At 31.3% G+C, this 18,081-nt stretch overlaps 1 protein-coding gene across 1 annotated transcript in view; it reads left to right on the top strand.

The window, feature by feature from the left end:
• The window catches only part of LOC129917970 (E3 ubiquitin-protein ligase MYLIP-B), a 29,903-nt gene extending 14,726 nt beyond the window's left edge, over positions 1-15,177 (top strand). The window contains exons 2-4 of the mRNA XM_055998236.1: positions 8,849-9,909; positions 13,320-13,919; positions 14,415-15,177. Of these exons, the coding sequence (XP_055854211.1) occupies positions 8,849-9,909; positions 13,320-13,919; positions 14,415-14,658 (1,905 nt within the window). The 3' untranslated portion in view covers positions 14,659-15,177. The remainder of the gene's footprint in view (positions 1-8,848; positions 9,910-13,319; positions 13,920-14,414) is intronic.
• The last annotated feature ends 2,904 nt before the right edge of the window (positions 15,178-18,081 follow it).

Here is an 18,081-nt window from a genome sequence, read left to right as displayed (position 1 = left end):
AAAAAAAATTATTTTAGGGGTCTCTAAATATTTCATTTTAGGCAAAGTGCATTACGAACATATTAAAACATTAAAATAAACCTAAAAATATATAAGCCATACAAAAAATGTATGGCGTATACGTACTTTTTTTTTGTATCTAAAGGGCCCCCAAATATGAAAGGGGCCCCAAAATTTAGTCTTGCCCCGGGGCCCCGACGACTCAACGTACGCCACTGATAATGGACATTGCATCAAATAGTTCCAGAGATTAGGTACTATTTATTTCGAGATGCTATGTACTTTCGCATTATACGTAATGCCTTTACCAATCTAACGAGTAACGAAGTTAAACAATAAAAGCAATTACAGTAAATTAGACCCTTAAACACAAATTTGTTCAAACGAAACAGTTTAGTTAATTTACCAAATAATTTATCTCATTTAATATAATATCGATTGCTTCTCAAGTGTCCTATCCTAACAACGATTCATTATAGTAGGTGTATGTTTATTGGTCTCATGCGGTGCGTATTACATAAATATATTCCACGTTTATAGTTATAACTCGTAGCTCGTAGGTATTCCAAATGATCTCATTTACAGACAGGCCAACACGCACCTTTTTTTGTTAGAAAACAATTTTCTGTGTAGTTTTTAGCAAGGCGGTCAAGAATCTCAAGGGCATTTCTATATGGTTTGGTTAATGTATAGCCCTTAAACAATGTAACCTTTGGTTATTTAGAATTAACATTAACACACACACACAAAATTTCGCTTTATCCATTATCGCATTTATTGTCGTGCTTTTAATCTGTCACGGAAATATTTATTTGGCACGTTTTCCAAAAAAATATCGTGTTGAAGGAATTAAATGGTTCAAAACAGTATGTATTTTGATTATAGCATGAATATTCCACCTAATCTTTATGGCACTCATTTGTGGTTTAAATATTTTAGATGATCGAATTAAAAATTATTTTCGTTAAGTTTATTTGTCAATTTAAAGGTTTCTTAAGTAAATTACGTTGACAGCTGCTTGTTTTAACCCAGTTTAATTTAAAGTCAGATCAATAAGTTAAACAACAATTCAAATTTAAAGAATTGCAAGCACGTTGATGCTTTGGTCCTCTTCCTCGAATTCCTTACATGATTTAACCTCTTATGTCTATAGATTTAATTTTATTTACATTTTCTTTGAAATTTGCTCTCATGTGTAAACGGAATGAATAATAGAAAAAAAAAGAAGATTAAAAGAATTTCAATACACGTGCCAGATGTATATTTAACCCCCCTGCATGTCTGCAATGACAGCAAAGATTTTCATTGACGTCAAAAAGCTTGTTTCTAATAAACTTTGGCATTTTGTCTACTTTGAATATAATTTGTTAATCAAGAAATGTTCATTCAGATTTCTGAAATAAAGATTTATATATCCGCAACTAAGAAGATAAATTGCTATCTAAACGAAACAGGCAATAAAATATTAAAGGAAAATCTTTTAATGTATAATGAGTCCGCATAAATATTAAAATAGAGAACCAACTTGTTCTACGTCAAAAACTTAACGAACTGCATAATGTCATTAAAAATATAGAAATAGAAAAAATTAGAACACCCTTTTTTGTATCGTAAATTACGGTATTCGAATTCTTGTGTAGAAAATTTAATTTTTTAAATTAAAAATATTAATTTTTTTTTTTGAAAAACATTATATTCAGTGACCTGTATTATGCATAAAGTGTAAGAAAAATTCTTTTAAATGCCAAAAAGACAACCGATTCGTTTCAGAAACACTTAACTTTGATAATAAAGCGACATCTGGGGTGCAAAAAAAGAAAGGGGGCTGTCAGATTGAAACGCAATTTTGAAACAGAAAAACTCATTGTATTCCGAATTCACTGATGCAAAAATGCCGACAATGCAGTTGAATTCAGTGACACAACTTGCTTGTGGAGGCGAACGCTTACCCAAGAAACTTAAAGACACATCTATCCAGCATTGCGTATACGTTTCCAAGTTTCCATGCCAGTTGCTGTGATTTCGTTTGTTTCATTCGTCCATGATGATAGTCCGTTTGCTTTGCTCTTTAATATTTTCTGCTTATTTCTTTCTGTGTGTACATTAATGTTTGTTTATGTTTTCTCTCTTTTTTTATTTTGGTTCGTCGTTTTTGTTGCCGTTTCACTGGGTTTGAGCAGTGTGCACACCGCGTCAAATGGACAATTTTATGGCACGTGCTCACCGAGTGATCACACAATAACCAAACAACAAACTGGTTGGGGTGAGGCAGGCTGGCATGGTCTCGTTCAGAGTATTCATTTCGTACAGAACTCGGGAGGAACGAACACTTTTTGAAATGATGGTTTGAGTGAATAGTGCTGGGAAATTGTTTCAACGAACGCAGCTGGAGGCAATGCAAGTTAAACAGGAAGATAGTAGTATAGTTGTTGAGAAGATGTGTATTTTTATGTCTACCCATTTAATAAATATGAAATGAATTCTAGCAACATTAAGCAAGTACAAGTTTTTGCTTAATGAAACATCAGGGGTTCATATTAAAGGAAGGAAGTTTGCGTGGAATGAACGAATAGCAATATTATGTCACTTGTCAGAAAACTGGACGAAACGCATACAAAATCACGTTAAACTTCTATTATTATGTCAAACGAATGCTAAGGGTGACTTCACAATAACGCAAACATAAATCAACAAAGTCAACAAAAGTACGGTCAATTAAGAAACAAAGCGACACGACCCTGAGCTATAAGGTCTATGATCTATGCTTAAGGTGGAAACAAAATAAAAGAACAAATGTTACTCATTTCCGTACAAAACTACAAAAACACGAAAAGTACAAAAGAAAATCAATAAACATAACACAAGATCGATACCAACAACAACAACAAAACAATCTTAATGGAAAAAAACCTCATAAGTATACAAAACAAAAAAAAAAATGTTTCTTCTGCACACACAACATTATCGCTGAGTAGAGTATCTTTCTTATTGAAGCCTGATCTAAAAAAAAAAGTGAAGTGTATGCCAACAAATAGCATTCAACTTACACGATCATCGTTGAGTCCAAAGTCCATTATCTGTTTGGGTCGCTGTTCAAAGTCCAATTTTCATAATTTTGCGTTTTTTAAGAGTTTTGTTTCATCAGCTATTTTGGTTACAATACAACGCAACGTGTTGGATATCATCTTTTCTCTTTTAAAAGAGTGTTACTAAAGAGTTTCAACAATTGTTTAAATTGAATATAACTAGAGAACTAAAATGTTTGACGTCTCTAAACGTCAATGTGATTCATTTGAAGAATAGAAGATGGCAACACTTTTGACTCTTTAATTACATTTTTAAAGAGTTTCGCATAGAAAAAGGTATCTCTTTTGATAAAAAGAAAATTAAATTTTGTGGTATCCGACATCGAGCATTGAAAATTGTATCTAAATGCCAGGGAATAATAAGATTTCTTACAGCTGTTTTATGTTTTAGGTGCGTCAGCATTATATTTAACAATTTAATTGGACTTGGGACTTGATTTTTTTATGCATTCACGTTTAATATTGGTGGTTGCTTTGTTGCGTAAATTTTGTACAAGTCTTTTTACAGAACTGAACAAAAAGAGAATGCATTAAAAAAGCAATACAATTTATTACATTAGCCACATTGTTATCCACCAATTCAATATGATACCAATGGATGGCGAAGTTTAATATATTCAAATAAGCAGCGCAGGCGCCAATGATTCATAAGTGCCTGTTAATGGCGTTTAAAAATAATTCCTTAAAAAAAATCAATTCGTCTCTTGAAAAACAACTTTCTTAGGTCAAAATTATTGTAAACTATGTATTTAATAGTGTAAAGAAACTTTGAACTTTGAAGTAGTATTTTTTATAAGTTTGAAAGTTGATGTTTACCAAACGCAAAAGATAAACATTTATCCCTATGGTCTTTTTGTTTTTTATAAAAGGGAATAAAAGACATTAAATCAAGCAAAAAGGCAATGGCTAGCAAAAATGTATTAATTAAATTTTTATCATATATTATTATGCAAAACCCTGGAACGCCCTCTTAAAACATTCATTTTGATTAGGGTTTATAGCCAGGCGTCAGATTCTACTTTGAAGAAGTACATTAAGGTAATTGCACAAGAGTATGTGTTATTGAGAACAGGTTTCAAATTTATTAAATAATTGTCACTGTGGAAAAATTATTCGGTCTGGTATATTGCATTCTTAATGCGCATGCGCAACAGGAACTTGATATGAATAATTCTATTTATGTGTATATCTAATCTTTGAAATGGAATTTGATGCATGAGAAAAGTTATTGAAGGTTGACATTCAAACTTTAACATTGTTCATTTCAACTTTTAAAATGCGGAATATGGCAAATGCTTTAGAGATAAGTAATCCATATCTTTATTTATACCTATGGACGTGAATTTTTTTACTTTACTTTCCTTAAAAATGTACTCCAAATAAAGAAAGTCCTTACCTATATTGCGTTTTATCGAAAGTTCATAAGCCTATTATTTTGGTTCTATATGCCTTAAGAAAAATAAGAAAATAATCTTGTATTCATTTCAGTAATTGTTTACACAGATTCAAATTGGAATTTGGACACACATCATTTCGTGTAAACAACTCCATTTTAAAGATAACACTTTATTTATAATATTTTATCATGTTAAGTAAATATTATCCAAGATAACTGAAGAAGTTAATCTAAATATAATTTTAAAATAAAAATAAAAAAATGCATCCATCAAAAACAAGGTCGGAAATTTTTTCGAAGGCTGTATAGAGTAACATTAAGTTGATTTCACATTCTATTAGATTTACTCGTATAAAGAAAACTGTTCTATTTTGTTAATTAATAAAGTTGAAATCTAGTACAAAACTCCTTTGACAAATGTCAATACCTATAAAAATCAAATATTTACCACATTTTGTATTCAAAAATTCCGCATAATTATTGTACGTCTTTATAAAGAACAAACTGATTTAATTGACGTAGGTATCGAGAAGCCTTGAAGTGTGATTTTTTACATAATCATGTCAATAGCATTGGCATCGTGTCGTCGTTGCTGTCGTTCTTATCGAGTTATCAAAAGAGGCCATATTTATATAGATTCAGCAAAACAATTAGAATGAAAGGAGAATGAAAAAAAATCAGGTATTGATTTTTCACCACTCCTCTCAAATAGGTATACCTACTTATCGTCAAAAGAAAATAATACACATAACAGAACAAGCAAAGTATTGATTAAATAACGACAATACCTGACGAAGTATAAAGACATACATGCATACATAAGCTGCGAACATTGTTTTTCTGAAGTTTGTTTGTTGAATCAATTCAAATCCAGAAAATTAACATACACAAGTTTTGCAAGTTCTTGAAACTTTCAATCTGACTTGGTTTTCATTTTTTTGTTTATTCAATGAAATCACGCCCATCGAAAAAACGAATTTATAATAGGACATGTTTTATTGAAAGTATTTCAAAATGTAAACTTTGTACCTAGTTTTGCGTTTCAAATTGTTTATAATCGAAAGAATTTATTCACACAGACTTAAAGGAAATTGCGGTTGGTTACATGTTTACTGTATGACAAATGGTTGACGTACATAAATTTTCACCTCGTATATGTCAAAAAAAGGAAATGTTGTATCAACAAGCAACTTTTTAAATCGATGAACGGCGACAATTTGATTTTTGACACTATTGAGGTGAATATGTATATGTTAAAACGTCAAAAATTAACGTAGAGATCAAAGTTAACCACACTTTTATTGCATCAACGCAAGAACACGAATTAATATAATTATAGAAACAAACTTGTCTCCTGTAAAACAAATGTTTATAGATGCGCAGCACAATGGGCCTAGGGGTCAATTCAATTAACACTAGAATGACAGTTCATGCCACAGTGTCAACAATTTCAAAATTGAATTTTTAATATTTTGTACAAACAAACGATTGTCTTCTTAAATATGAAATGAATATTGAAGGAAACAGTATTTTAAAATTTAAATATGAAATAAAAGTTGTATTTCCCTTGATGAGTATCTATTGTTTTCTATTTCCCTGTTGGATCCTGAAATATCGACCCGATTTTATTCATTTTGTTTACATTCCATCAGTCGTTTTGTTCTTCAACAAAAATATAATTTCAATAAATTGCTCTGTTTATTTAGTGAAAATATTTCAGAACAGAGTCAACTTCTCCTTCCCTAAACACATTTAATTTTGTGGATGTTCGTTTGCCCTGAACGATTATTATCCACATTTCATTTCAATGATTTTATTGTTTTTCAGTCGATATTTTGGTTTTTCTTCGGTTTGGAAATTCAATTAAGAAAGTGGAAAACCAAAAACACAAATAAAAGAAAAAACAAAAAAAAAAGAAATTCCTTCAATCGTCGAATAAGAACTCTTCCTTCAAAGTTGTACGAATTTATCACCCATTGTCAGGAAAAAACGAATTCAAAGGCTTTATAAAATCCATTAAGTTAAGTCTTCCTGAGTGCTAGGGCTTGGAATATTTCTTGATGATAGTACCTATAAGTTTTTTTTTGTTTTCTCGACCGAGTTTAACAAAGAACTCAGATCCGTTATCCATGATAAATTCAATATTTAATGGTGGTAGTGTTTTGTGGGTGCACAATTTAAAAGGAGTTATGGTTTGTGGAAACTGCTTTTAATTGTTCACGGAAATTGGATTAAGTTCGCTTGTGGGTTCTAAGGAAGTACGAAGAGATTTTAATTTTGTTTCTTTGTTATAATGAAGATGAAGAAAGTAATTTAAAAAAGTATACTACGGATAGCTCATCGAAGGAAAGGTACTTCGGTTGGAAGTTTTATTATATAACTCCAGAGATTAAATAGATTGGCAGAACCATTTTACACAATTGTACTAAAAAATTAGTTGGCAAAATTTGATACGTCTATGAACTTTTTAAATTGGAATATATGTAGTTTCTTTTACAGTAGGACAAATAATTAAAATCAAAACAAAAGTTCTGATGCCCGATTGTGTTTCCACCCTAGCAATAAAATCGCTTATAAGATTATTCACCACACTATTTATACAACTTATGAGTGGTCGAGACTCGAGACCACTGAAGAATCGTGTGGTGAATAATTTTATAAGTGCTCTTAAGATATGAGCCTTTGAAGAATACCTGCTTAGTACACCTGCTAAGTACCCTAATTTTATTTAAAGTTGACAATATTAAGGTGAATATGTATGCCAAAAAGAAAAATTTACCAAAGAACGAAACTAATGCTCTTGAACTCACATGTGTTCTCTCAATAAAGTGTTTTTTAAAAAGAAGAAATTTAAATTTACTAGACTCATTTATAACGAATCCTTTTAATCCTCTTTATATCCTGAAAGCATAATTTTATATGTTTATTTGATGTCAAGTTCACCTTCTCTTGTGGGTTTTCTCTCAAAAATATGCGTTTATGTTTTGCATATTCAATGAGAAAACATGATTCAGATGTCATTAAAACAGAAAAAGCAGAAACTCTTGAAGGATTTTTCATGCAAATATGTATATTCGAAACCCCACACACTGAACTAGCAGATAGACACTTGACTACTCTTATTTCGTTTGGAATGATGACTGGGGTTTATTTTAAACAGTCGTTTAAACTTATTTTCAAAAGTAGATGAAAGCAGACGATATAGTTGCACTAGAAATGAGGAGCATTAGTGAAAATGTACAAGGATAAACTCTTGCAGACAAATTTAACAAGAAAGCACTTGAAATGTGTTTTGACATTTAAAATAAAAAACATTCAAGGATAAGAGTTCAACGCAAATAAAATATTGCATTGTGTCAAATCTGTTCAATGGCTTCTGTCAAATTAATACAAATAGAGACCACGAAAATAATTAGGTAATTTTTAGAACAAACAAATGATACTAAACCATTAATTCCAACTGATATTTTAGTTCTCTAAAAGCAATCAATTCAACAATAAAAGACGCAATGTGTCGCAGATATTAGAGAGAAATTAACAGTTAAAACCCTACATTTCTTGCCACCAAAGCCCCACTAAAGCCCTATACCAAATCTTTCTGACACTTTTTTTTAACCCATTTTGAATGCGACAAATGTCCTCTTCTATAAGGCTTCGCACTGATGCTTTTTGATATCTCGTCGAGATCGTATCCTTATTTGAAAAATGTGAAATGCAATTTAACACATCCATTTTCTGCCATGAGAGGGATTTTCTCTCTGATGGTCGTTATATAGGGTAGAAGCTATATAGAAAAATGTATAAAACAATCCCATCAGAGAAAAATACAATTTTAAATGGAAGATATTTCCTTCTTGTGATTGTCGTTTTTGGTCCTCTTTTCAACTTGAAATCCTTCGTTTTTATTTTTTGTGTTCTCTTTTGGCAATTGCATTTGTCTCTCTGGGGTTGTCATCGCTTGACACAAGTGAAAAGCTGTTTCGGTTTTAAAATACGACCACCAGTGTGGTGTGTTGACTTTGAGGTGAATTACATTGGTTTATTTTTCACTTGAAATGACATTGTTATCTTATGGGAATTTTCAGTGAATTGAAAGCAATTAATGGAGAATTTAATATTTATTTAAGTTAATTTGGTGGAGAATTGAAAATGTTTAATGAATTCTGAATTAATAGAAAAGTAGTTATGTTTTCATTGCGTTTGATAACAAATAACCATGAATTTGATTCTCATTTTGACAGAAGCGAGGTGAATACTCACTATGAAACGTCATAATTATTATTAGACTTTTAATTTAAATCCAACTTAAGGCATGTCTACACTTAAAAAATTTTCTAATAAAGTAATTTGTTTCTTCTACTTCCAGGTTTGCAAGGCCCTCGGCATAATATGTGAAATGGAATATTTCGGACTGGAACACTGGCTGCCCAATCAAAAGGAAACCCGACCCCGCCAATGGATCAATCTACGCAATCGCCTTACCCAAGATGGCAGTTGCAGCAGTGGCATACAACTAATGCTAGCATTACGTGTCAAATTCTGGGTACCAGTGCATTTTATTCTACAAGAAAGTGTCCGCAATCTCTTCTACATGCAAGCCAAAGTAGATCTTCTCGAAGGCCGACTTAATGCCAAAGATTGGAATAACGCTGCTAAATTGAGTGCACTATTGTGCCAAGCCGATAGTATTCGATTCAATGATATGTCATTGAAATCCAAATGCCCCCTACGCATGAAACGGGAACAACAAGAACAACTTCTCAAACTTATCCAACAACAACACAAGGAAAAGAAAGAGAAAGATTATGTATTTACATTGAAAAAACGTCGCCTTTCCAAACAAAAATCCTGTGAAAATATTGACAATCCACATCATTTGGTCAATCATCATAGCCATCCGCATATAGCCGTAGGTGTTCATTCTTCTTCGATAGCTTCAACTTCATCATCGTCAAGTCCCGCCATTAGTACACCAATACCATCATCATCATCTGCTGCGGCAGCAACAACATCTGCATCATCATCATCAACATTAGCTTCATCATCGTCGACATCATCGGCAGCCTCAACGACGACGGCATCATCAACAGTATCAAACAATTCAACCGATGCATTAAGTGTGGAGAATTTAATGGTAACATCACCACTAAAAATTTACGAGGACTATATTATAAGGCCAGCAAATGATACCAACGGTGAGCTGCCCGATGAGTTTCTTCGTCAAATTGCTGTCGAACATGAGAAACTAGCAAGGTTGAATATGCCACCGAAATCAGCAAAGTACTGGTTGCTGCAGGAAATACAAGAATTACCCGGCTATGGGGAGGAGATCTTCAGTGGTGTAACCACAAATGAGAATCCAGTGCGTTGTGATATTGCGGTAGGTGCTCATGGCATCACGGTTTGCACTGGAGATGAGAAAAACAAGTAAGTTCCATTAAAAAGTGTTTTAGTCTAATGAAAAATCATAGAACACAGTGTGTTTGACAGATAAATATGCGGAAGTCTTTTAGAATGTTCTTGTTATTATAGAAGCTTTATAGTGTTGTTCGAATCATTTGTGACAGTTGGTGCATTCTAAAACGCCTAGCGACTGACTGTATTCAATGACAGTTTCTAAAGCGTTGAAGGCAGCCAGAAGTACTTTTGACAGTTCATAATTAGGGACCGTATAAATCGGTTAGTCATGAGTTAACAGAATACAAGAGCTTGTTCGAATATTTTCAAAATAACCTCCTCTAACTGTCAATCATTTTCGAAAAAAAACTTTGGCTTCACCATTTTATTTCGAACTTCGAATCTCACAGTTTTAACAATTGGGTTGTTTATTATTATGATCGAACATCAAAAAATCTATCACTATATGTGAACAAGATCAATAAATCAAATATATTCAATTGACAGATGTGTTGACATGGAAATTTCTCCCAATCAGCCTTTCCACAACATATTCCCATTTTGTATAAATGTCCATTTTTCTAAATGTCAATGCTCTTTTGACCAGGAGCTTGCCACTGAAAAAAAGAATTTCCTGACGTCCATTGCCAATATAATTTATGTGGTAGAAACACACCTGTCATCGTTTGCTTTCTGTTCATCTTCAATCATTATGACCATATTTGCTACTGGTTTGACCAGAATGGGTAGCCTATACCAATTTAACAGCATCCAACGAACCATCCCAAGCTTGTTCCTTTGCAAATCAGTATTTTGCACTTCTGGTCGACTTGTTCAACAGCTTCTTTGATTTATTCAATTTCTCCAACAGCCATCTTTGGACATGAAACGAATAAAGAAAATCTTGGTCGAGAGATGGTCGTCGTTGTGGATGGAAAAATACAAAACATGATGATGATGTGTGCTTTAGGCATGGAATACTACAACTGAGTGTTTTTCCCAAGGGAGATTATTTATGCCAACATGTTCCTGATTATATAATAAGGTATAACATGTAGGCTTATAACTGATTCGAAGAAGGACAAAAAAGTAGAACAGGACGTAAATTTTATAATTTCCCGATTGACCCTATTTGTATATAAGAACTTGCTACAAGTATGATGAAAAGCTTGACCGGAAAAAACGTATTCTTGGACACAGAAAAAGGTGTGCCATCTTTATTTTTTATTGAAGAAAATTACTATGCATTATGTTCTGTCAGGTTATTGACTCAATTTGTAAGTTATGATGGTTTCTTGGGGAATTGGATTCTATTGTCTTTTCTGGACAGTAAGGAGGCGAGTTCATTAAGTATCTTGTAGTTTTTTTTTTCTTTTATATTATTGCGATATTGACTTTGGATGTCTTTGTTATAGCCATTAAATTACCCCCATTTATCATAAAGCACAACATAACTTGAGTCCTTCTTTTACAGTGGAAAAACTTTTTCAAATAAAAAAAATAATTTCACCTAAATACATTTATAAGTATATCAACTACATCTTTCATTCAACAACCAAAGACTGTGCGGGTATTATATTTTTTGTTGAAGATAAAAACGACTCCTCAAGCTATGGCTATGACAGAAAGAGAGAGTAGAGAGGGAGAGAGCTTCGAAAAAAAGATGGGTGGGCATTTGAATAAGATAAGTGTGACAACAAGACAAAAAATGAAGATTTATCTTGTATACAGGAGAAGAAATTCTGTGCCCCATTTGACCTAAAGGACGAATGTTTTGCTCCATATTAGGATGGTTTTCATTTTTTTTTCTTTTCAGTTTTTTAGTGCTTATCCTTAAGGTATTTCATTTTTTTGTGTTCTTTTTTAAGATTACTTTTGTGAAGACAGATGTAACTAATGATGTCCTTTGTGCGATTGAGTGATGGAAGTTTATTTTAAATTGTGATCTTTCTTGGAAGAGGGTTCATTTTTTTCCTTTTTTTTTTTTGGTATGTTAGGTATAATGATAAAAGTTTGTAAATGGGGATCCAATCAGCATTTTTACGGAGCAGTAATTGGAAATCGCTATTCGAAATTTGAAAAGTGAATACAAATTGATGAGACGTATTGGAATGTGTATATAGGCTGATGAATGGTTAGTGACATCTTTTAAAATGACTTCTGAAAAAACAACTGATGCTCATATTTACGAAAAGAACATGAAGGCATTAGAAACATTTTACATTCCTACATTTACTAGGAGAACAGAAAGAAATAAAGACGTCCATAAATTTGTTCGAAAATGTGATTAATGGAACACGCCTTTTTTTTCATTTCTATTTAACTGTCAAATGTAAACCCATAAAAGCCATTTTTATCTATGGCCGTTTATTTGACAGATGATGACATTTTTAAAAGTACTTTTACAATTGCGAATTCTTAAGGCGGATACAAAATGTTTTAAAAAAAGCAAACATTGAAAATATAAATTGAATTTCACCCACGTATGGCTTCCAATCGATAAAGTAATTAAAATAGAATCCTTTGCTACACACTACTTGAATCGTTTCTTGTGTGTACTCTAAATCCAATTATTAAACTTATATACGAGTATATACCCCACTTATGGTTGTTTTCATAGCAATATCAAATCTTAAAGGAATTTAATTAAATTATATTGTATTGTACCTCAAGAGCAAAAATATTATCCGAAATGAAATGCCCAAAGTTCTTCATTCTGTATAATCGCATAGTGGAAATTTACTTAATGGTTGCTTTGATTATAACTATAGTTCATTAAATTCCTCAAGATGTATTCATGCATAGGCATATTATATCTACGCTATGGTCTATAATATTCCACTTAAGATTTGCTTTTGAAATATACTCCTCTATCAGACATGCAAGTTCTGGGAAATTTATTATTATTTGAATAATTTACTGATACGCCTATTATAGAAATTTTCTCAAGAGATTGCATGTGGCGCTTGTTGCATGTTGTTTTTATTCTGTTGTTATTGTGGTTTTGTGTTTTGTGGTTTTTCTACTTATTTATGCAATAAATTAAGATGTGTAACTTTATGTAAGTGTAGGCCCGATAGTACGACTTACATTTTGATAAGGAATACGAAGTATTTTGAATCACCACTGTATAGTAATTTGATAAGTAGAATAAGTTCTTAATTGTTTCTTAGAACGAGGTGAATACCACCTGCATTAATACATAACTTCTACTTGCAAAGCAGCTATCAAAGATTATGGTTTTGTAACCACTTTTCTCTCAGCTTAAGAGTTGTTGTCTTATACAACTGCGTAAAAAGTTAGTTAAACTATAGATCTTTTGTTTGATTTTTGACACAAGTGACGTCTATATCAACTGTCAAATACCATGAAACTTATACGCAATCTTTCTTCTTTCTACCACTTTACTAATCAATACTTTTTTTTACTTATCTTTCTAGCATCCCATTCAGTGCGATTGCAGCAGCTAAATCATTTAGACGTACTTTCAAATTAGAATACGTTGACGATCACAACGATCGCAAAGAGCTCGAAATCAAACTGCAAAAACATGCAATCGCTGCTGGTCTCTATCGTTCGATAACCGAACGCCATGCATTCTATGTCTGTGATAAAGTACGTGGTGTGGTAACCAATCAATTTACACGCGATCTCAAAGGCACCATTGCTTCGATGTTCAAAGAAGACACAGAATTAGGAAAACGTTATGTTTTCGATATACAACGCACTTGCCGTGAAGTACACGATCAGGCACGACGAATTCTACACGAACGAGGTATTGAAATTACAGCATCGGCATCAACAAGTACGGCAGATGATATTAGCCGATTGCTGCCAAGTACGGTGAAAGATGGTGCAATTGTTGGTGGTAAAGTTGATTTTGCCATTAAGGAGAAGGAAGAACGTGAAGCAGCAATCGAACGGTGTGTCGATACAAGGATCTCAGAAGCGATGACATGTAAAATTTGCATGGATCGCTCAATCAATAGTATGTTTAATCCGTGTCGTCATGTGATGGCATGTAGTCAGTGCGCAGCAAGGTAAGAACTAAAAAAAAAAAAAAAAACAATTAAAAAATTATTAATCTTTCGATCTAAGACTTCACAATTTTGCTTCTATTAAGCTTTATAGAAGCTACTGTAGCATCTTTTATACTTTATAGAAGCAATTGTTGGTCGTGTTATAATGAAGTTAATCAATAACTGTCATAAAAAAACTTGATGTCACTATTCAATGGGCTGACGACTTGTCAAGCATAAACAAGCCTAATGAACAACTCAACTAAAAATGTTGCTTCTATAAAGCCTTACAGATACAACTCATGCTTCTATAAAGCTTTAAAGAAACTAAATTGTTAAATTACAAGGCAAACATTAATATGACATTTGTAGGTATTAAGAAATGACATTTCTTTATTATTGGAATTGACAGTAATTGACTTATTAGTAAGAAAGATTAAATAATTATAACGTTTGATTTTCTGAGATATTTTTTGACAACATAGCATTTAACACTCCATTTTCTTTATTTTCCAGATTGACCAACTGCCCGAATTGCCGAGTAAAAATCACAAACGTTGTCAAAATATTCCTACCACCAGAGTTGCGCGCCAATATGCTAGCCAATAGCACCACAACCGGCCCTGATGGTACCGTTATCAATGCCATTAACGATGACACAAATAATGACGATAGCGCTGCGCCATCTGCAAGCAACTCACCCACCAATAGTTCAGGCACAGCACCAATTTCCACACCGAAAATTACAGCGGCTGCCTAGAATTGGCTTTGGTCTTGGCTATTTCGAATCTTAGAATGGGTTTGTGTACCAGTTGTATAAAAAAAAAAACAGAAGCAGAAACAAAAAAACAAACAAAAACCGTATTTCTTTGATTTCTTCGAATTTGCCATGATTTATAATGTGCATTCTCGTTTTGGTTTTAAAAATTTTATATATTCACCACACAGAGTGGTGTTTTAAGTTTGAATATTTTTTGAAAATTTTGAAATAATATTGTAAAAGCAGAAAAAAAAAGAAAAAGAAATCGTAAGAGAACGATGAAAAATGTAAAAAAAAAAAAAACAAAAGAAATCGAAGTAGAATCGAATGCGATTTATCGTTTAATTTTTGCGCTTGAAGATAACCGTGATATCAGATGTGATTTATTAATCTTATTATTATTTTTTTTATTATTATAATTTAACTCTTGTTTATGTTTTATAGTTTTCTTTTTTTTTAGTTAATTTATATAAATTTTATTATTTTATTCTTGAATTATTCATTAATTGAAGAAAGAAACAATAAATGAAACCCTTTGAATTCCTTCAATAGCATTTAAGTATCACTATTTAATAATTCACAGTTAAAAATCACATCAATAAAAATATAATTAAAAAAACAATCAATGCAAATTCAATTTTATTTGAAAATTTATTTAATTCTTTTTTTCCATTTGAATTTTGTTGCTAGAATGCATAATAGTATTTAGTAATGCGAAGTGTGAATGAAATTAAACGATGGATGAAGGCATATTATATAATTTTAAAAGAAAAGAAAAAAATTATATAATAAATTAATAAAATAAAAAATATATATTTTTTAACATTTAGTTTAAGCTTTGTGCCCCCGAAAAAAAATAGTAAACTCAAAGGGGGAAAAAAATTATTTTTATGTAAATCCCAGTTACCTTTTATAGAAAACAAGAAAAAAAGAAGATTTTAAAAATTTTGTATTGTTATAAATATAAGATTCTCCCAACGTAATTTTATTTATAAAAAAAAAACAAAAAAACATGTATTTCTTAAACATTAATGTTAGTTTAAAATTTAAATAAAAAAAAAATAAAACATTAATAAAAAAACATCAACTGAGTGCATTATTTTCCACAAGACTTATATAACTGCAACAGCTCTTTGTATATTTTTCTTTAAAAAATTATCTGTTTTTGATTCATAAATTAATTTGTTCTTAGATATATTTCATTTAGTGAGATATTTTCTTTTGCAAAAAAAAAGTGTTAAATTTTGAACCAGTAATACACAAATATATAACAAATTAAGAAAAAAAAGAAAAACAACTCTACACCACACTAATTTTTGGTATAGAAATTTCTATAATAGTCGTCTAGTGTATGAGTAGGAATAGAGTTAAGATTAACACAGTAGAAAGTTATATAACAATAAAAAATGAAACAAAAACTTATAACATAATTATATATACTTGAAGAATTAAAATGTGTATAAACTTAATGTTAAATGTACAAAACAAAAGATATGTAAGAATAATAACAACAAAAATAACAGATAGATGTTAAAGTAGACAAAAATGAATGAACAAACAAAATAAAATCTACACAAATTCAGAATTATGTCGTTTTCTTTTACTTCTTTTCTTTGGTTTATTCTTGGTGACTACAACAAGAAATCTATAAACGGTCCTGATGGTCTTAACTTTCTTTTGCCATGACGAAAAAGTATTGAAGATGAGACAGTATAGTGCAAAAAAAAAACTCTTAATAAATCGATGATGTCACTGGACATAAGTTATTTGAGTTAAATGTCATTCTGACATTTGCCAAAAATTAAATTTTCACTCTGCTAAAAAACGCCAGATAAGAAAAATAACAGGATTAAAGATACTGCAGGAATTTTTAATTTAAAGTTGTAATGTACATTATATAGGAAATGCACTGTGGCGTATACGTGCTATTTTTTTTAAATTTATTTATTAGATATTTTTAACTACATCGAATAGGAAAGAAAATGGAAGAGAAGACGGTTGATCAAGCTAAAAATTTTATATTCATGTTATCTGGCGATATGAGGCGTTCAGAATAATAATGGGTGAAGTCCATTTGAAATTTGTGCATTATTTTGAACTTTTAGAAGCTTTTTTTGGAAATAAATGTTTCACAGATCAATAGCTCCTTAGCTACAGGATTTCTTTCTTTCATTCTGTTTAATATAAAAGAAATCCCTAATTTTTAAGACGTTAAAATATTCAACCTATAGAGAAGTGGACTTGACCCATTTTTATTATTCTGAACGCCTCATATGACACATTATTTCAAAATATTTTACAATGCTGAGTATAACGAAAACTTATACGACATCTCTAAAAAATTGCTTTTTCACGTGAGGTACGTGAGGTCCCGTAAAAAATCAGTTTTACCACATAATAATAAACAAAATCACTAACGCTAGCTGGGTTTACATACGTCTGCATTTCCAGATCTGCATTGAAAGGAGACACAGTATTTAAGAATTACAGATGTTGGATAGAGATAGTGTAGATGAAAATGCAGAAATCTTCACAAATGCAAATTATAGGAAGATTATGGTAAAGATGAACATGTTCGTCTTCATCAATGCCTTCATACGTACGCATTTTAGGTATTATATCTATCTCCCTTTACTTTTCTGCGTGCAGACGTATGTAAATCCATCATAACAGAACTTTACAAGATACCTATCATGCATATAATTTTCCTCGGTTAAAATATAGCTTTGTTTTATTATTTGTTTGAATCAATTTTACACCTAAAATAAAAACAACACGAAATCGTGCTTTCTATTGACACTTGCCATCACGCCACCTGGCGGCCAGTGTGAAATTCTGTATGTGATATAGATTTTTTTTTCGATTTTGCGTTCCATGTATTTCCCATAAGAAAAAAATAGAAAAGACCTCGTAAACCATTCGTTTTACTAATAAATTTTATATGAACGGGTATCAATATTATGATTGTAAAATGATAATAATATGTGTTTCTGTCTAAATCAGGTTTAAAATATATCAAAAACTATAATTAGTCCTGTGTAATTTTACTCCAAAGGTGTAAGCAAATCCCAAGAAAACAACAAAAAACACTATAATTTTTTTTTTCAATTGTTGTTTCTAATACAAAAATAAGTGGTATGTGAATATATCAATCCAAATAAAAGAATAATATAATGATTTATTTATTTTTTGTACAGAATTTGTTGTTGTTTTCTTGCGATTTGCTTTTTTGTTTTTTTTTTTTAAGTCTTTTTTATATTTTTCTTATAGGAAATACATTGAACGCAAAATCGAAAAAAAAATCTATATCACATACCTACAGGATTTCGCACTGGCCGTCATGTCAGCTGGCGTGGAATGCAACTTACCAAGTTTTTCAATAGGGATCATTTTTAATGAACTAAAAATTAGTTCCTAATCTGG

This window comes from Episyrphus balteatus, chromosome 4 (genome assembly GCF_945859705.1).
Source record: "Episyrphus balteatus chromosome 4, idEpiBalt1.1, whole genome shotgun sequence".
NCBI lineage: Eukaryota > Metazoa > Arthropoda > Insecta > Diptera > Syrphidae > Episyrphus > Episyrphus balteatus.
This window is presented reverse-complemented; position numbering and strand designations above follow the sequence as displayed.